The sequence below is a fragment of the Phaenicophaeus curvirostris genome, chromosome 17 (genome assembly GCF_032191515.1).
Source record: "Phaenicophaeus curvirostris isolate KB17595 chromosome 17, BPBGC_Pcur_1.0, whole genome shotgun sequence".
Lineage (NCBI taxonomy): Eukaryota > Metazoa > Chordata > Aves > Cuculiformes > Cuculidae > Phaenicophaeus > Phaenicophaeus curvirostris.
The window spans coordinates 6,910,582-6,930,453 of record NC_091408.1 but is presented as its reverse complement, the minus strand read 5'-3'; the positions used below and the strand labels follow the sequence as shown (position 1 = coordinate 6,930,453).

Genomic DNA, 19,872 nt, shown 5'->3' with positions numbered 1-19,872 from the left:
CCCCCTAAAAATCTCTATCTCGCCGGCGCAGGAGCCGGGGGCCACGGGCCGAGGGGCAGGCAGAGCATAAACCAGGATACGGGCTGGAAGTACATCCTTATAATATTTATTACTGGCAAAGGATGAATCACTTTCCAATATACGAGCCGCTAGCTGTTGAAGGGAGGGGAGAAAAAAAGAAAATCTCTTTAACTAAAAGAAATATGTATGTTCTGCTAAAGGATGTGCTCACGGACTGGCAAAGGGACAAGAAGGGGCTGCAAGTCTCCTTAGTTCTCTTCCCAGTGACTTCCCTGGTCCAGCCTGGATGCTTGTCGCCTTTTCAGTTATTTTCTAGCTTAATCTCAACATATAATGAGCCCACGGGCGAGAAGGGGCGATTCCAAGGGAGGAAAAAAAACCCATCATGTATTTTGAGGTGATAACTAACTGGAAAAGCCAATTCCTCTGCCGGGACGAGAGGGAAAACAAGCCCAGCGACACCATCGTCTCCTGAGCACTTTACCTGGAAACTTTGGAGGAGGGTTCCGCATTAAAAATTTAACCAATCTATTCTCTAATTTTTCACTTTTTGCGTTATTAATTTATGACAGATAAAAGCATAGCTGAGCCTTTCTCATTAACTTTTCAAACGCCACTTAATATTGTTCCATTAAAAGAGGTGACTTAGTAGCCTCTGGATCGACTTTAAAAGCGAGAGGGATGAGGACGGAAAAGGTGCATTAAACAGCTCGCTTAAAGCTCTTATTTCTCACCAACGATTAAAACACCATCCCGACTGGTTCGTACTAGCTCCTTCCAGGAGAAATATCTTAATATTGGGAAGGGGAGGAGGAGGAAAAAGGCAGAAGAGAGGGTTATATATCTTTCAACCCCTCCACCCTCCCAGGCGTTTTCAGGAGGGTTGGGGTGAAGGCATTTCACAGGACGCCCAAGACATTTCAATAAAAATTTATTGAAACTTCAGTGACTTTTAAAAGGGAAGAAAAAAAAATTACAGGAAAAAAAATAGCAAGAATTCTCAACATTTATATAACACAAAATATACCTTCATGTTGGTTTTTTTCTTCTCCTTTGAACCAGCTCTGAGCACCTGACTTTCAAGCCAAGAAAATATGCACTCACTCAAACAAAGACAACAATGAGCACAGTAGTAAAACTCCATCGTGGGGTTGGGGGTTTGACACACCAAGGAAATGGGGGAAAATAATACAAAGTAAATAAAATCCTAGAATCTTCTTATTTTTTTTTCTCTCAAGCCACTGGAGAAGCCTGTGGTCGTGTATTAACGTATGTAATTCTGTTGTTGATGATGTTTTAGACATGAAGTAGCGCTCTGAACACTGAAAAATCGAGGATTAAAAGCTACAATGGCACATTGCTTTTTCTTTTTCTCTTATTTTTTTTTTTAAAGGTCCCTGATTAATTTTGTTTCTGCTTTGCCTTTTGAATTCAGCTCCTCTACAAAAGGACGAGGTCAGGTTTTCCAGGGTGAACTCCGATTGAAAAAATGAGCCCTCCGAAACGGGGTATTTCTCCTCTAGGTCGGGGTGTATGTTTAAAGGAATTACGAACTTGAAATGAAAACGACTAAAAATAAGAACAGAAAGGGGGGGGAAAGACAGCTGCAGTCGTATTTACAGAGATATGTACAATGTCAATAAATTAAAGTTTAATTTCGAGTATTCATATTCCACGTATTTACAAGAGTTATCAAATAATTACATAAATACTTTGTTTTAATAATAGTGTCCGCTCTTTTCTTCTTCTCAGTATGTTTAAACCTTGTTATTGCATATACAATTAAAGAGGGAAAGCTGCGATCAACCTACAGTCAAGCTACAGAGTTGTTTAGATAAAATAAATTCACTTTTTTTTCCTTTCCAACTACATTTCTTACTGTTGTTGCTACAGGGAGGATGGTTAAGGTAGAGGGATGAAGGTCTTATGTTTGTTTTTATTATTATTAGTATTAGTATTTTTTTCCCTGGGATTTGAAATGAGCATTAAAAATAAACAACAAAACCCCACCGAAATAAAAAAATACCCCCCCTCCCAAAAAAGGCAGACTACTATGGAACATGCAAAAAAAGCCACCGCCTGGCTCTCAGACATCACAATAATATTTTAAACACACAGCTTCCCTTAATATCGACTAAGGGGGTTGCCGTTAACAACCCACCCAGGAAACAACTGTTGAAGAACCGATATGCAAGTTACTTACACACTTTTCTGTCGGAAAGAAAAAAAAATCACTTCTATTACTTAATTTTTATTCGTATGTTTGTTTGATTTTTTTTTTTATTTTTCCTTTTTTTTTTGTGGTTATTTTTTTGGTGCTTTTTTTTTTTTTAAACATGTTTGAAAATAAAAAACACAACAGACCAGAGGATGCCACAGCCCCAGCCTGCTCCAGCTCTCCCACCTCGGCTCTGCTCCCCCATCCCTTCCCTTACAGCACTGTTTCACCAGATACCTTTTTTTTTTTCTTGCTGATAAGCGCACACACAACACTGGGGGACTTTATATTAAAAAAAATAATAAGAGAAAGAGGCGGGGGAGGAAATTAAAGAGCGGGGGGAAAAAAAAAAACAACATAAAAGAGGGGGGTAAAAAAGAAAAAAAAAAGAAAAAAAAAAAGAAAAAATTGCGGGTGGAGGATGTGGTTTCTTTTAAACAAAGTGCACTGCGAGACTGATTTGAAATGCGCTCCCGGGGTGCGGGGGGGTCACGGGGAGCCGCTGCGGGGTCTGTCCTGCTTGGGGTCGAGCCCACTGACCAGCCGCTGGATGTTTTGCAGTTCGCTGGTGGCCGCCTCCTTGTCCAGTTTGGGGGAGAGGGAGACGGAGCCCGAGGAGAGGGTGGAGGAGCGGCTGGTGAGGTCCGAGGCGGAGTCCAAGGGCCCCGAGCCGGGGCTGGGGGTCAAGCCGCTCGCTTTGCCCTCGGCCGAGCCCGCAGCCAGCCCGGGCAGGGCGGTGGTGAGGAGGCTGCTGCCGTCGGGAAGGGGCACGGGCAGCGGGTAGGGGCTGTAGCGGAGCCGCGGCCGCACGGCGCTGAGGAACGGGTGTCGGTGCACGGAGCTGGAGGCGGCGCTGGAGGCGGCGGCGGCCGCTGCCATGTAAGTGTAGGGGTAGGGGAAGAGGCTTCCGAAGGGAGACATGGCCAGGCCCTGCGGGAGACGAGGAGAGAGAAAGGAAAGGGTTACCGGCCTGAGCATCCGCAGGGATGCTCCACAGCATCGCACCCCGCACCCCAGCATCCCCTGCCCACACCAGCGGGAGAGCCGACAGCGCTGCTGCCCAGGGCAGGGCATGAAAACCCGTCCCCCCAGCGCTGAGGCTTAACCCCCTACCAAAGCAGCCCCTGCCCTGTGCAGCCTGGGAGCGAAATGAGACAAAGGCCGTGGTGTCTCCCCTCGACACTGTAAAGCCACCAGCCCCATTGCAGGGCAGCCCCATGCACCTCCACCCCAATGCATCCTCACCCCACACATCCTCACCCCAATGCATCCTCACCCCACCCTCTCCTGTGGAGCTGGGACAGCCCCTGGGGATGAGGAGAGGGGGGTGGCACACCGAGACCTGGCTCCAGCAGTGTCCCAGGGAGCACAGCAGCAAGGGGACAGCAGGGAGGGTGGAAAAGCTCTGGGAGATCAAGCTGGGCCACCCCTCACTCCCCCTCCTCGAGGCTTTCCCAGCTCCAGCTTTCCTCCACAGAGTCAAGGAGGGAACCCGCAGTGGGGAGGCTAAAGGGGTGCCACACATTCCTCCCCGCATCCCCCTGGGATGGGGCTCCAAGGGGCAGCCATATGGGGTGGGATGCCATACCTGAGAGGCCAGGACATGCTGCTGCAGATGGAAAGGCAAAGCAGCCGCTGATGCTCCGGAGAGTCCTTGGGCCGCCGCCGTGGCCATGACCGTGTTGTCCAGTCCCGAGACCCCAGCAGATGCCCCGGAGACGGTGGCGAGCAGCGGCCCCATGCCCGCAGCCATGCCGGAGAAGGCCCCCCCCATGGCGAACTGCCCGGGGTGCAGCAGCAGCGGGTGCCCGTTGCCCAGCGGGTTGAAGAACTGCTGGCCGGCCAGGGCAGGGGGAAACCCGAGGTTTTGCAGGTGTCCCTGGCTCAGGTGGGCCGCGCTGTCGGTCTGCACCGTGAGCGGGGCGAAGGGCTCTTTCCCCAGCAGCCGGTTCTCATCTACTTTGGGGCCATCCCTGAGGGGGCTTTTCAGTTCCTCGCCACTCAAGCTGCCCCCCCGGGTGCTAGAAGAGATAGTGGCCGGGCTGTGCCGGGAGTCCGGAGGGGCTTTCTCCGTCCTCTCTCGGCTCCGATTCCCTGTTGAGTCCCCGGGAAAGAAGTGGCTTTTGGAGGGGCTGCCCCCTTTCTCCCGAGGGTCGTCTCCGGGGGTGGCGGCGGAGCTGCCGGGCGCTGGGGTGGTGGAGGTGGTCGTGGAGATTTTTCCCGACTCGTTGGCTTCTAGCAAGGGATCGTCTTTGCTGTCCGCATCGCTGTCCCCCTCGCTGGGGCAAAGATCTGCAAGAAAAAAGGGAGCCCGGGGCTGGGATCCAGCACTGCACGGCCCTAAACTTCCCGGTCGGGTTGGGAGAGGGGGCAAAGAGGCTTCCTGGCCAGCCAGGGATTTAAATGTAAATACTTCCTTTTTTAATTATTATATAAATAAATACACTTCCCTGGCTCCCATCGCCTGCCCCTGTCTAAGCCAGCCTGAGTTTTACACAGCAAAACTGGCTGTGAAACAAAGCAGTGACCCGGGGAACGACCTGGGGGTGGCAGGGAGCCCCCGGGAAGCCCCCCTGGGACAGCCTCGGAGATGCTTTTCCTAAGAACTTGCCCAAAGTTTTCTTTCCTTTCAACAGGCAGACTTTAAGTACAATTACACACGCCTCCATCACTCCCCGGACACCTCTTTTCCTCCTCCTCCTCCCCAAACGCACACACAGCTTCGCTGGACTCCTCTGCACTTCACCTCCTAATTTCAGCGCCCCAGGTGTGAAGCTCTGGTTTGCTTTTTGGGTCCTCTCCCAGCTCCCCTCGCCTCAGCTCAGCAGGACTTTAAACAAACGAGTAAAACAACAACAAAAAAAGAGATTGTTTCCTCCTCCCCCTGCACCCCCCGCCCCAGAAGGATTAATACACGCGAGCACGGAGAGAAATCGAGGGTGACTTTTCTATAACAAAGTTCGGGACTGTATCCAGGGGAAAGATCCTTCCTCTAATAACAGATTCAGAAAGGAATATTAATGGTGTGACTCCAGTTTTGAACTTTTGCCCCGTGGTCTGTCTTTGCTCCTTTGACTCAGAGCTGGCTTCTTTCTGAACCAGGAGGGGAGGAATGAACATAGAGTGGGAAAAGAGGGAGGCCGGGGGGAGAGGGAGAAGGAGAGGAAGAGAGTGAGTAGCACAGAGAGAGAGGAGGAGAGGGAAAAAGAGGGGGAGAGTTACGGTTGGACTCGGTGATCCGGTGGGTCTCTTCCAGCCTGGTTGTTCTGTGATTCTGTGAGAGCGAAAGAGAAAAGAAAAGGAGGAAGGAAGGATGGAGAGGGATGGGAAAGGAGAAAAGAGAATGAAGAGACAAGAAAAAGAGACAAAAGAGAAAACAGAAAAGGTGGAAAGAAAGGAAGGAAGCAAGAAAAGAAGTAAGGAAGAAATGCCAGTGCCAGAGGGCAGTGGCACAGGCCAGGACTCATCCCCTGCAGAGCAGACACCCAGGCTCTCCCCAGGGGCCGCAGCTCTTACCTTTGAGGCTGGAGGTGCCAACGGTGGGCACGGTGGGGCAGGAGGACTGGGCAAAGCACTTGAAGGCCGTTTGCTCGTTGGACGACTCGTCCGAGGTTGGGTTTTCCTTCTTCTGCCTCTCATCGTACACCCGCATGGACTGCAGGGTCAGCTGCTTCCTGCGGGCACACGCAGCCGCTGGGCGAGCGGACCCTGGCACCCCCTGGGCACCCCCCTGGAGCCCTCCCAGTACCCCCCATCCCTTCCCCAGCCCCTCCTGAAGTTCGTATCTGGGGATGACTGGGGAAGAAGAACTCAGGGCCAAGGTTCCCTCGAGGGGAGGACACAGTTTCTTGCAGGCAGGACTTGGCTGCTAATGAGAGGAGATTTCTTGGAAGCAGCCAGCAGCTCCTCAGCAAGGGCAGATATTAAAGACAAGGGGCGGAGGGGAGAGAGAAGCATTCCCCGGAGATTAGCTTTTAAAATGCGAGGATGTTCCAGAGATATGAGCCATCGTAATGGTTGCTAAGATTGCTAGGAAGTGGTTATTTTGTTAGGCACTTTATGTAATCTTCTCACCAACAATTAACCCGGAGTAAAAATCTATTTATATTTAGAGAGAAATTAGAAATCATTTCCGTCCTGTGGCTCCAGCATTGGCTTCATTTTTACACTGATGGACAAGAGGAGCTGGGGTGGGGGTGTGTGTGTGGGTGTGTGTGTGCTGGGCAGGGAGAAAGGCCTCTTGTTTTACATTACACCTCCCCCTTTTTCTTTTGGGGGGGGTGCGAAAAAAAAAAAAGTAACATAGATTTATTCATTATCTACACTCAACTGCAAATGGCTAAAATACCCTGTCTTCTGCAACAAAACAAAACAGAGACATAACCCCCATTAAAAGAAAAAAATAATCTCTTTCTCTACTTTCTCCGATATTAAAAATAAAAATCTTGAGTCCTGATAAAATGAGTTCTGTCCGTCTGCCTACCTGGGGCACTAACCACGTCCTGTTGCTTTTGGAAAAAAATAAAGAGTCTCCTATCATGAATTGCTTCCATATCCAGGAGACACCTCTCTGCCAAAACAGTTTATTTCTATGCTTCTCCTCTACTTTTCAATACACTCCCTGGGAAAATGCCAAAGGGAATTCACCCAGGGATCAGCTCTGCCCTCACTTCTCTTTCTTTCTCAGTCCCATTCCTCTCAAAAAAAATTAAGGGAAACTTCTTTCTCCAGTGATATTTGCACAATTCCTTTGGCCAGTGATCCCCTGCGATGTAAAAAATAAACGTGGGGAGAAAGAAAGAATTCCCTTGCAATCAGTTCAGCGTTATTAACAAAAAGATCCTTACGAATTTGGGGGGAGAGGATGTGCTTTGGAGATTTTGATTTCTGCTCATGTTGTGAGCATTTACACACAAAAACTAAACGAGGCGCTTACATACGATATAGCCAGACTCACCTTTTTTCCCTCCTTCCATTCCCAGTGTCCCGAAAACCTTTGGCGAAGGGGTTGTTGTCAATTTTTAATTGAGTGATCTATAGGATGGAGACAAAAAAAATAGATAGGCGGGTGTTGGGGCAAAAATAAAGAGATTTTGTACTAAAATAACAGAAAATAAGCGCTCTCCTCATTTTCCCCAGCGCCGGCATGAGCAGGGAGGGCAGGGGGAGAGGTCCCCAGTTTTGGGGTGAATCTCTGTGTTTTCCAGAGCCAGTTGGGAGGCAGCTCGCACCCAGGGACGGGGACCCCGTGTCGCTGCCACCGCAGCCGCGTTAATTTCCCCGTGCAATGCGATCCATGCGAGTTATGCCCGCGCTTCAAACTCTTTAAATGCCGCGATTAAACCGCAAAGGACTCCTACCCACCCCCTCGCTATAATAAAATACTTGGGATAATCGCATTACGCTCCGCGTGTGCGGGTGTATCGGGGCGTGGGGTGCCAGGAGCCAGCTGAATTTCTTTTTTGGGGGTGGGGGGGATGTAGTTGTGGGTTTTTTTGGTGAATGCTTAAAAGTTTTTTTCGGCATTCAGGTTCTAGCAGGGAAGTTTCGTTTCATCCTGCGTTTGGGAGGACGGGGAGGGAACGGAGCATCCCGCAACTCTCTCCGCAGGCTGCGGGGAGGTGGCTCGCGAACGGGATGCGGCGGGGATGGGGATGAGGATGTGCCTGCTCCCAGCTTAATCACCGCAATTTCTAATTAGAGAGGAGAGCAGGACCCCGAGGAGCAGTGCGGGGCAGCACCGGCCGCGGCTCCCGAGCCCCCCCGGCTCCGCACCCGCGGGATCGAGGAAAGAGCACGAAAATCCACTGCTAAAAACCAAACCAGCAGAACTTTTAACCCAGGTGATTTCGTGCTTCGTGACCTGCCGGCAGGGCAGCTCCCGCAGCGCCCGAGCCGAGCGCTCCCGCACGCCGCTTTCCAAGCGATTTCATGGCAATCAGACAAAAAAATGCTCCTTTCTGTCCTTCCCCAGCTGATCGACAGGGGCCAACAGCCTCGCTGATAACTCCCAAACCAAAGGCTACTCTCTGCACACGCATTTTCTTTCCGTTTCCTCGCAAACGGCCGCGCTCAGAAAGAAAGAGAAATAACCCGAGCCTCGGGGGAGAAATGGCTTTGTGGAAATCGAGGGGGGAATGGTGCAGGCAGCCCCCCACCCCCTTAATTTTTAATAGAGAGGGATGTGAGGGGCAGAGAGAGACGCGGAGAACTGCAGCGAGCGGGCACTGAGCATCCAGCCCCTCAGCGCTCGAAAAGTTCGAAGTTACAGACAGGAAAATAAATTAAAAAAAAAAAAAAAAATCAGAGTCCCTTTTTTTGGCTCCTTCGTTTCCTTCCACTTGACTTAATTATCGTAAATTCGCCATTTGCCACTCTCCCAAATATACCACCTCGTCGCAAGCGACAATAAACCAGCAGAAATGGAAAAGCAACCTCTGCAGCGCCGCAAAACTTTCTCAACGCGGGTTCTTTCGGACCTTGCAGCTAAACACAAGCGAGATACCCCTCTCTGATCAGAGCATATTTCTGCACCACAAAAAATCATAAAACACTGCAGGATGCAAAAAAAATTTCATAATATAATAATAATAGGAACCAGACGTGTGCTTCAGCCTTATTGCCAATTGCTGTTAAAGGAGCTAAAACAGCACAAAGGCCAAGAAGAATTACAAAATCTCCAGCCTCGCTGCTCTCCCCCCTCTGTCTTTCGACACACGGAGCCGATTCTGTTTTGGTGTTCCTTTTTTTTTTTCTCCTTAGATTAAATCCACACCGACAGCAGCAATCTCCACCCCATCCTACTCCTTTCCCCGAACCGAAAAGCGAAAAGAAGCCCTAAAAAGCCCCTCTCAGACCTCGCTTTTAATTGCTTTCCCCGAGATCGGTATGAAGAGAGTGCCCGACCCCCTCCTCCGGCGCCTTCCCCAAGTTGGATCAAGGTTTAGGGGGAAAAGACAAAGAGGGGGGATCGGAGCGGGATGGGCTTCGTGATTTTGAAGGGAACAATGCGGAGTAAAAGCTCTCTTAAAAGCCAAAACACGTAAAACAAATCCTCTCCTTAATCTCCTTACCTTATCATTCTGGTATGCGGTCACTGCGATGAATTCAGTCTCCGGGAAAACGTAGGTCCTGAACGTGCTGTAGGGGAGCTTGAGGATATCGTTGGCTCGGACGATGTGGAACCGGGGCTGGTACTTGTGCATGGAGTTTAAAATGGTCTGGGGGGCAGCAACCGGCAGCAGAGAGGGCACAGAGGGGGGGAAAGAAGAGGGTCAGCTGGAGCAGCACCCCCCGCCCCGCACCCCCCCCAGCCATCGGCACTTTCTCCTCCTAATTTGCCTTCCCCTCTCCTTCCTCCCCTCCCTCCTCCTCCTCCTCCCCGCCGAGCACACTCCAAACACATGCCTTGCAGCATCCAACAAAAAGCACTGACAGCTCCAGCTCGCCGGGGTGAGGCTGGACGTCTAGGAGAGGGCGAGGGGGTAAAACCCCTCTCCTAGGAGAGGGGGAGAAGCTGTTTCAACGTGAAAATAAAATTTAAAAATAAAGAAGAAGCAGCAGCAGCTCCAATAGCAACGCCAACACGAGAGCCTTGGCCAGGTCTAATTGCTCGCCCCAATCCACTTAAGGCCTTCTGCGAAAGGCAAAAAATGTATCGTCTAATCAAATCTCAGGCAGCAAATGCAATCTTCGGCACATTAGAGATCCCCCGACTGCGGCCACCAGCAACCTCGGCTCCGGGGCAGCAGCTTTCCCAGGAATAGAGAGAAATGGCAAGGAGCGTCAGGGCACTTATCAGCAGGTTTGTTTGAATTCACTCTTAGGGTGAGTTTTTATCGCTGCACACCCAGTAAATGTAAAGGAGTGGAGAGACATGAATGGGCAACTTGACCTCTGATTTAGGTCCCTGTTTATTTTCACTCTGGCTCGCTTTACATTATCCAGATTAATATATATTTAAATGTTTGCGCACTTAGGCCTTTAAGCCCTTTATACACACACGCATATCATTTTCCTATGCTTAAAAAAGTGTGATCGACTTTATTAAAAAAAATAGAGAGAGATAAATAAAGTCACCGCAGCTCCGAGAAATATCAAGTTGCGCTGGGCTGGAAATATATCCTTCAAGTTAATGCCGAATGGCACGGAGAATAAACGCCAGTGTTTAATCCCGAGCTCAGCAAGAGGGAAAAAAAAAATAAAATCAAGGAATACTCTAAACCGGAGAGCTGTGTGCGTGGAGTGGGGGTTATTCCCAGTTTCCCTGCTCTCCGGACAAGGCTCCGGGAGGACCAGGCGGCGAGGAGGGGAAAGGGAAGGCAGAGAAAGGTGTAAGAGGGACTCACAAATCCGTGCTTGTCAGAGATGTTGTTAGTGAGCTTCAGCTTGTGAAAGGTGACGACTTTGGACATCCATTGTTCGCCGGTGGCCGGGCTGTCCGGGTGGATGTACATTCTCTTTGGCATTTCAGGGTCAGCTTTGCCAGCTACCATCCACCGGGAATTATGGAATTTGTACCTACAATCATCAGCCGCCACGATATCCATCAATAAAATGTACTTGGCCTTTTTATCCAGTCCAGTGCATCTCACTTTAAATGGAGGAAACATTCTCCTATGGGCAGAAGTGTTGGAGGGGTGGGGGGGGTGGAAAGAAAAGACAAGACGAAAATAAAATTAATTACAGCGTTTAAATAAGGTCCCGAATCTCGGTAGCGTTTCTATCACGCTCTCAGAAGCAGAAAAGCCGTGTGTCCCAGCAAAAAGGTTTCCCCTCTCCACCCCCAGCGAAAAGGTTTCTCAAACGCTTAAAAGTTTCAGGAGAAAATGCTCCCTGGGATGGGAAGACGTATGAGTTCCCTAGAAGTCAGCAGGCGCCTACTCTCTGCCATTCCTAAACAGCAAAGCCTCATTTGGGGCTCTCCTTATTTCATTTTACCTGCGAAACAAAGAAATGAGAACAGCTCGCGCCCCGATAAAATAAATATTCTGCATTATTACAGCCCACTCCACCGAGGAGGAGCGGATAGGGGGGTTTTTCACTTTGCAAAGGAGGAAAAAGAAGCCTAGAGGCTTCCCCAGCCTCCCGGTGATAACCCCAGTGTGCAGAGGGCTCTCTGCAGAGCCCGCTCCCCTCCGAGTCCAGCTCCAAAGTGCAACAGGATACCACAAATTTGCTGTTTATTATATCGAGCGGTTGGCATTCAGCAATTCTCAACTTAAAAGGAAACACATGACTTTGCAAACATCTAAGAGCGCTTAATGCTCGCCGAGGCTTCCGCGCAAAAAAAACTTCTGACCACAATTAACAGAGAAAACTTCGGGAAAGCAGTAAAAAGGGCGAGGGGATTTTTTTTTTTTTACCCCCTCCTTGCTGCTCTTAGGGCTTGGTTTTGTTTTTTTTTTCCTTGAGTCTGTAGTCTGCAACTGGTGCTCTGGTAGTAGGTGAAGCTCTGAAGGCAGCTGAAGGCCATCTAAGAAGACTTTTCAGGAGTGGCTCCCTCCTGTAATTCTAGCAAATTACACGCCGATTGTTTGGGAGGTTTCTAAGGAGAAAAACACCCAGGTGCGAAGGGGTTTTCTCCCTCCATGTCATCACAGCGATAGGGAGAGTTGTAAAAGGGCACCGATGTCAATGAGTAGCGAATATAGAGAGGGACTGCAGATAGGAAAACCTTGAAAAAGCAGAAACGCCGAGGGTGCAGGCGCCGTGTCTGTTCATTCATTCCCACGTGAAGGTTATATAAATACAGGCAGCGCGGAGCTGCAAAACCTTCCCTGCCCGTAGTGGCTGCAGGAGCGCTGGGTATTTTTCTCAGGTTTTTGTGCATTTCCAGATGCAATTAGTCAGCACAAAGTCGAGCCTAGATCCCAGCAGAGGGACAGGCACAAGCGAAACAACCGATAAACTGAGCCCTCCCGCAGCTCCTGCCTCACTGGCAGCCCTACACAGCTCCAAATAATTTTTCCTTTATTCCCCTTTTCTGGCTTTTAAGGAAGAAAAACTACACGTAGTAAGGCTGAGATCAGGCCAGCTCCTTTTCCAAGCCCAAATTACTTTCTTTCCGCTCCCAGCCGTCTCCAGAAAGTATTAAGCTACTGAACCATGAAGGGACCCTCTTGCCCCCTGCACACGCACACGCTGAGCGGGGCCGGTTCGTGGGTCAGTGCTCGAGCCTTTCCCTGCACTGGGCTCGCATCTTAACTGCCTAAAACTTCACATCAATCCAGGGGAAAGAAGCTTTCTGGAGGAATTTGTCAGCTTGCTCTAAAGCAGCCAGGTGGAGTGCAGAGATTGAGAGGTACAAGAGAAGGGGTAGGGGGAGGAAAGGTACGAACCCCCCAGCCCAGACCTACCTTCCCGATTTGGTAATCACCATCTCCGTGCCTCTTTTATGGAATTGTTCCCAAAGTTCTTTGGCTTCCAGATGCACTTTCGGATCATCTTCCACCTCTTCTTCTGGCTCCAGAGTTTTTAAAGGCCTCAGATGAGCCGCTGCCTGGTGACCCAGGGAAGAAAAGGGGATACCAGTCTCTGCAGCCCCCACTAACTGATCCATGATGGGTTTAGCCAGAGCCCCGGGAAGGGAGAGGGCAGCTGCCCCGTTGGGAGGCAAAGCCAGAGCCGGGAAGAAGGGAGGCTGGTGTCCCAACACAGCGCTCATGGCAAAGTCCGGTGCCCGGTGAGGTAAAAAGGGATGATAAGCCATGCTTGTCCCAGGGATCACTGGATCTCTCATCGGTATATTCATCCACTCCACTCCTCGCTCTTCCTACTGTTGGAGTAGTCCCAGAGTGGTTTCTAACAGCACATCATGAAGAAGAAAAATTAAGATAATAACAATAACAGCAATAAAGCACCAAAAAAAATTAAAAATAGGGTGGGGGAAAACAAGCTCTAGACAGCACAGTACATGGGAGAGAGGCAGAACTTCTACAGCCTACAACTTCCCGAGCCGGGGCACATCCCTAGCTCTCGGGAGAGCGGATTAACAGGATTGTTCATTATTAGTCTTGCTTTTTTTGTGTGTGTGTGTGTTCAGTCTCTGCGGATTTTTTTTTCTCCTGAGTGGAAGTCCTTGCGCTGGAAAAGAAACGCCGAAGAAAGGGGGAAAAATATCCACCGGGATCGCTGTCTGTTCCTCTTGCCGCAAAAGGGCTGGACGAGCGGAGATCCTTTTTTTTCTTCTTCTTCTTTTTTCTCTTGGTCTCAATCTCCCTTCTCTTCTTCCGTGGCGGAGGGTGACGGTTCGAAGCTGGGTTTTCTTTTTGGGTGGCTGGATCTCGGCCCCCCCTCCCCCCCACCCCTCCACCTTTCCTCCGTTCGGTCAGGCTGCAGAGCAGAGGCTGGAGAGGGAGGGAAAGCAGAAAGAAGCAAACAAACCCACCCCCCCTCGGCGACCGAAGAAGGCTCCTGAGCAACCTTCAGCAGCAAAAACTTGTAGGGAAATCTCGTTTCCGCCTCGCCTTCCCCCCTCTCCAAGCAGGAGCTGGTCAGGGTGCCCTGATTTCCATCAGGATCTCTTCTTTCCTTCACCCTCCTCCTTTTCTGTTTTTTTTATTTTTTTCCCCTTCTCTTTCTCTTTCACTCTGCTTTAAAAAAAAAAAAAAAATCTGGAAGGATTACACTGTCTCCGCTCCAGCAAAAGAGAGAGGGAGAAAGAGAGAGGGAAAGAGAAAGGAAGAGAAAAGGGAGGGGGGAGAGAAAGAGAGGAAAAGAGAAAGAGAGAGAGAGAGAGGGAGAAGGAGCCTCTCAGCTCTGAGAATTCCCTGTGAGTCTGTGCTCTGCGTGCACCAGATTGTATGGATGTGTTGTGGGTTACAAGGGAGCTGGAGCCTCCTTGATTGGCTCTTTGACGCTTTCGGACCAATTGTGTGGCTCCATAGGCGTGGTTCTGACAGGTCGAGTGGAAGGGGGACAGAGCCGAGTTATAAAAAGAAGGTGTCGGAAACTGTAACGCTGCAGCAAAGCATCACTAGTACTCCGGGCCGTGTGAATATGTCAACATGATCAGAGGGGAGGGAGCAGGCAGCGCCGGGGAGGGACGGAGGGAAGGAGGGAGGCAGCACCGACCTCTAGGGGGGGCGCTGGGGGCCGCCTCGCCCCCCAGCCCCAGCCGGGCATCCCCACCTCCCCCTGCCCGCTGCTGGATGAGCTTCCGAGGCAGCGCTGGGAGCGGAGAAAGGGGGGGGGGGTCCAAGCTTAGGGGTGGGGGGGTTGGCTCTGCGCCCCCCCCCCCACCGCCCCCAGCACAGCACCGGGTTCTGTGAGCTTTACCCCCACCAGTAGTTGGGGAGGGGACGACTCCAAGGGCTGCCCCCCACCCGCCCCGCGGGGCGCTCCGGATCATCCCCGCACGCCCATCCCCGCCGCGTCGCGGCTGCCGCCGGTCCCCCCAGCCCCCGGGGCCGGTGTCACCCCTCCTCCCGCTGTCCCCCCAGCCCCCGGGGCCGGTGTCACCCCCCCCATCTGCCGCTTTGCCCCCCGCCCCTCCCCACCGGGAAAGTTTCTTTCCTTAAACGAGACAGTGATACCAGAAATCGGTATCAACAGCACCTCCAGGCCTGGCGCTTCCTCCTAACCCTAAATCTGGGGATGGGGGAGCCGGAGAGGGGGGGAGCTGGCTGGGGAGGGGGGTTCATGTGGGTCGTGTCCCCCCCCAGCCTGGGGCTCGGCTCCGGCTCCCCGAGCCGCTGTTATTGTTGCGGGTTGCGGGCTCCGAATCCCAGTGGGAAAGGTGGTGGCGGGGGAGGAAGGCAGCTGGAAAACGGGATTTTTTTTTTTTTTTTTTTTCACTTATTTTTTTTTCTCTTCCTTTCTTTGGCGCTGAGGATTAAGGCCACTCGGTTGGCCCCGGCGCCGAGAGGGTTACGCTCCTCCACCCCTCCTCTTCCATGAGGTGCGTGGGGAGGAGACGGGAAGTGCGGCTTTCCCTGCGCTCGGGCCAGGGCTGATGGGGAAAGGGGCGGGGGGGGGGGCATCCCCGGTTGCCCCCGTGCCCGGGGTCCCGTGGAACCATCACCCCCCACCCCCCGGGGGGAGCATCACGCGTGGGTCCGGCGAGGGAGGAGCCGGGCAGGATGCGCCTGGGAAGTTTTGTGGGGAGACATTTCCCGGGGGGGGGGTGTGTGACAGCGCAAGAGCAGCAAAAAGGGGGGGGTGGTGTGGAAAGTGGAAGGGGGGGGGGGGGTCGTGGGCATGCGGGGCACCCACGCGTGTGGCAGGCGGGATGTCCCAGCGTTGGGAGGTGCCGAATCATCCCACCAGCCCCCCGGGAGGGAGGGGGCGTCCCTGAGGGATCTCCCGACACCCCCCCCAACCCCTCCTCCCCATCCTGCTTTAAAGAGGGGGAGATAATCCTCCGGGAGCGGCGCGGGACTCGTCGCTGGCTGCGCGCAGATGGGAGCGGAACCTCTAAAGTGATTAGCTCTTCTAACATTGCATTTTTGACGCACATGGTTAAGAGCGCTTGGCGCCAGCTCGGTGAAGTCCCTGTAGTAACCAGCGTCTCGGATCGCTTTGCATCCACCAAAATATCCCCGCTTCGCTCGGGGAGGGGGGGTGGATGGAGAGGAGAGAAAGGAGGGAGGCAAGGAAGCGGGAGTAATGCGTTCAAAGAGGATGGGGGGGCAGACAGAGCCGGAGGGGGGGCAGTTTGATGTGTTCCAGCTCGGCTGGGCTCGGAGGGACCGAGTCTTTTCTGCAGCCTCTGCTGGGAACCGGTTCTCGGGAACCCTCAAACCCTTAACCAGAGCCCACACCAAACGCCCTGCGGCTTGACGAAGTTCGCCTCAATTTGCCCTCTCCCCGAGGGGGGGGGGGGGGCCCGCAGGAGGAGCCCGCACTCTCCTGCACGAACAACCGCGGCCGCTCCGGCCCCGGCGCGCCCCGCGCCCCGCACCCGCCCTCCCGCTGCCCTCCCCGGGCGCCGCGCTGCGGCCGCACCCGATACCGAGCTCCGAGGCCGAGCTCCGCGCCCCATGCCGAGCTGCGAAACCGAACCGCCGGCCGCTTAATGCTTCGCGATTTCGGCGTCTGGCTAATGGCGTGCAAACTTCCGCCAGTTCCGAGTGACCTCCCCGGCGAAGCCCCCTGGAGACTCGTATTGTGGAGGGAGCCTGCGCTAATCTAAGATCAAAAGCGGGAAGGTGCGAACAGTCTTTGTCTCCCTTCGGCCGCCTCAATTCCTCCTTCTGTGTGTGATAAATCTACCCCTGGCGCCGACTGCGCGCTGGATGATTAATTTGCAAGCAAACAAAAGGGACCTGATGGCCACAGCCATCTTAGTTAAATATTGGCCAGTGCTTCCAGCTACTTGTTAGCCGCCTCTTGTGCCAGAAATAAATAAATGAGATAAAGAAATAAATAAGAGAGGTAAAGAAATAAATAAATAAGGAGCACAGCAGAAATGAACGGCAAAGTTTAGGGGTGGAAAGAGGGGATAAGAAAAAAATAAAGAGGAGATGAGGGCGAAGGGCAGGGAGGTGGGAATGGGGCTGGAGGCGGGGGGAGGCAGGGTGATAGCAGGCTGAGATAGCCGGCTGCCTCCCGGCTGGGCTGCACCAAGGCCGGCGCTATCTTGGCTCTTCAAAGAGGCATGAAAGGTCCCCGCTGTCTCCCCGGAGAGTGGCTTCTCTAATCTCGGAGCGCAAAGAGCCAAAGGCCGGGTCGGGGGGAGCGGCTCCCAGCTCCTTCCCAGCTCTCCTGCGCTCCCCGATGCTGCCAGCACCTCCCTGCTTCTTCCCTGCTTCTTCCCTGCTTCTTCCCTGCTTCTTCCCTGCTTCTTCCCTGCTTCTTCCCTGCTTCTTCCCTGCTTCTTCCCTGCTTCTTCCCTGCTTCCAGGGAAAGCGGAGCTGGCCAGACCCTGGGCCTTTAGGTGGTCGAGCGCTTGGGAGAGCCCCGCTTGCTCAGATTTCACTCTCCTAAGCAATTTTTAGCGTTTGTACGAGAGCTCGGGGCGTGCAGCGAGGCTGCCCCGTGCGTGTGCGCTGGAGGGGTGGGAGGAGAGAGGCTCCGGCACTCTCCCGGTGGCCTGAAGAGTCAGCTGGAGGAAGGAGGCAAGAGGCAGCCCAGCTTTCTGCCCCACGTCTTCTCCCAGGCCTGTGGGAGCAGCTCCAAAGCGTGTGTGTATACGTGCTACACAAACTGTGTGTGTGCAAGCAGAAATCATAGAATCACCAGGTTGGAAGAGACCCACTGGATCATCGAGTCCAACCATTCCTATCAATCACTTGACCATGTCCCTCAGCACCTCGTCCACCCGTCCCTTAAACACCTCCAGGGAAGGTGAATCAACCCCCTCCCTGGGCAGCCTCTGCCAGTGCCCAATGACCCTTTCTGTTAAAATTTTTTTCCTAATGTCCAGCCTAAACCTCCCCTGGTGGACCTTGAGGCCATTCCCTCTCGTCCTGTCCCCTGTCACTTGGGAGAAGAGCCCAGCACCCTCCTCTCCAAAACCTCCTTTCAGGTAGTTGTAGAGAGCAATGAGGTCTCCCCTCAGCCTCCTCTTCTCCAGGCTAAACACCCCCAGCTCTCTCAGCCGCTCCTCATGTTTTGTGGGTGTGTGCAAGCGGGAGGGATTCGTGCCCTGGTGTACATGGCAAATCCCTGCTCCAACAGCAAAACCTGAGGAGTCCCTTGCACACCCTGCATGTGCTGGGTGCTCTGCGGGAGAGGACAAGCCCTGATGCACGGTTAGCTGGGATAAAGCACACAATATAAGTGGGGTTTTGCATCCTATCTATGCATTTCCTTATCGTGCTGCCGGTCCCAAGCATCCCCAGGGGCCTGGACCCATCCTGCCCCGCACCCTGCAGGATTCATCCCTCTCCTCCCTCCCTTTCTTCCATCTCCAGCCTTTCGGAAGGCAACACCCCACCGTGGCTGCGCTGTGTTTATCTGAAATAAAACGCAGCAGGCTGGTTTACTTTGGCAGATTTGCAGTAAATACTGGTTGGAGCGCGGGGGGCGTCTGGTGAGCGGCGATTACACGCTTCTTCCCAGGGAAACTCTTCCCTGCCCTGGGCAGGCCCTTCCCCAGCCCAGCAAAAGGTGTCACTAAGTGGGGGTTGTGTTTATATAGATCCATGCCAAGGTGGCATTGCAGGCCACAAGTGTAATGAAGTGGGTCCCTTAGAGAGCGAGTTTGTATACTTGGACTATATCAACTGCTACAGGCAGAGGGGGAGGTCACTACAGAAGCTCTTTGACTTTCCTCTTGGCAGAGCCCTTACTCCATTTGCCAGATGAATTTCACTGAAAGCTTGGCCCAAAAACTTGGTAAAATAACCTGCCAGGGTCCAAAAAAGCACGGCAAGGTATTAAAAATAGCGAGAAGAAAAAAAACCACGTCTCTTCCTCTGAGCAAGCTGGGCCCCATCGTGTCCCACCGCAATCAAAGGGGCTGTTCCCATCTCTCTGAACAGAAGTAGAGGAGGGGAGCAGGAGGGTCAGGTCGCCTTCCCAGCACGGCCAAGCTCAGGGCTCTGCAAGGCTGGGGCACAGCCCGGAGACAGCGTTACACTTGCCTGGGAGAACCCGAGTAAAAAGAGGAAAGAGCAGTTGGAGAGGTTTCTCACTCTCCATCCCTCCCTGGGATGCGATCCTCTGGGAAAGGCTGCTTGTGCCCCCGGCACAACCCAGCCTGGTGGGAGCAGCTTGGCACTGACCATGGCACCACACTGCTCCCGGCTCCGCTGAGCCTGCCCTGGCCTGGCCAGGTACCCAAACATCAGGGCTCCAGGATTAGGATTTTTCACTCCCCTTGCAAACATCACTCACACTCAGACCACTGACTCTACTCCAGTTCCTCCCCGCAAGACCTGTGTTCACCTCTGGTGCTTTCCAGTTGTCTCCACTTTCACCACCGATGGGAAAAGAAAATAAAGGAGCACTCAGAACCACCTCCTGCAGCTCTCTCCTCTGCCTCCTGGCTGGGCCCAGCCTCACCCCTTAGCTCCCATCCCCTTCACCCTTTCCAAGCTGTTTTGCACCACTCTTTTCTCCTCGTCACAAAGCGTCACCCGCTGCACCCGCAGCCCCAGCGGCTCTTTCCACACGCCCCAGTCCTCATCTTCTTCCCGGTGTGTTGCTGCAGAGGAGAAATGGAAGCCCTGCTCCCTCCCTCACCCTCTCTACACTCACCATTCTGCTTCCACCACCGTGGGCCAAGCAGAAATTGTAAATAGAGTTCACTATTTGGAAAAGGTGGTATATTTTTTTTTAAATAGCCAGGCGTATACATACAGTTCACCGCTCAGGAAGTAGCACTAATTGTCATTTCCTATAGTCAAACAGTTCTATCTTTTCAATGCTGTCTTTGTGTGTGTGTCTGCGTGCGAGGGAGACGGGGAAGGAGTGGATACGTTTATTCAATTATTTAAACACACACACAACACAACAAGAGCGCCGAGGAGGGACGGTTCCTCCCGCAGCAACTCTTCCAGCTCTCCAGATGCGGCACTGCCCCCCACCTCCCTGCAGACCTAGTAGAACGAGAGCACCCGGTAAAGAAACCGATTTTATCTGCTTTGACCATCAGCCGTGTTCTTCAACAACCCAGAACCGGAGCCTTTCCCACCTCCCCTCCCCTGCCCCGGGGTCTCCTCCGCGTCCCCCGCCCCGGAGTGATG

General features: G+C 52.8%; 1 protein-coding gene across 2 annotated transcripts; it reads right to left on the bottom strand.

Annotated features, from left to right (window-relative positions):
• Positions 1-935: 935 nt before the first annotated feature.
• Positions 936-14,188, bottom strand: TBX3 (T-box transcription factor 3). 2 transcript variants are annotated; one of them, XM_069871282.1, is made up of 8 exons: positions 13,629-14,188; positions 12,598-13,042; positions 10,588-10,855; positions 9,313-9,459; positions 7,197-7,273; positions 5,756-5,913; positions 3,828-4,531; positions 936-3,169 (listed from the first exon to the last, which is right to left on the bottom strand). In XM_069871282.1, the coding sequence occupies exons 2-8, from the start codon at positions 12,990-12,992 to the stop codon at positions 2,729-2,731; spliced, it is 2,190 nt and encodes a 729-aa protein (XP_069727383.1). In that variant the 5' UTR covers positions 12,993-13,042; positions 13,629-14,188; the 3' UTR covers positions 936-2,728. The 2 variants fall into 2 exon arrangements, with proteins under 2 accessions (XP_069727383.1, XP_069727382.1); XM_069871281.1 differs by lacking the exon at positions 13,629-14,188 and having other exon boundaries at positions 12,598-13,527.
• Between the last annotated feature and the right edge of the window lie 5,684 nt (positions 14,189-19,872).

What these genes read in the sequence shown, in the direction of transcription:
- TBX3 (XM_069871282.1), bottom strand. Translation starts at nt 12,992, where the DNA reads ATGAATATACCGATGAGAGATCCAGTGATCCCTGGGACAAGCATGGCT. An exon ending in CCGCATACCAGAATGATAAG is followed by an intron (nt 7,274 to 9,312) that starts GTAAGGAGATTA and finishes TCCATCCTATAG; the next exon opens with ATCACTCAATTAAAAATTGA. An exon ending in AGCATGTCCTGGCCTCTCAG is followed by an intron (nt 3,170 to 3,827) that starts GTATGGCATCCC and finishes CGTCTCCCGCAG; the next exon opens with GGCCTGGCCATGTCTCCCTT.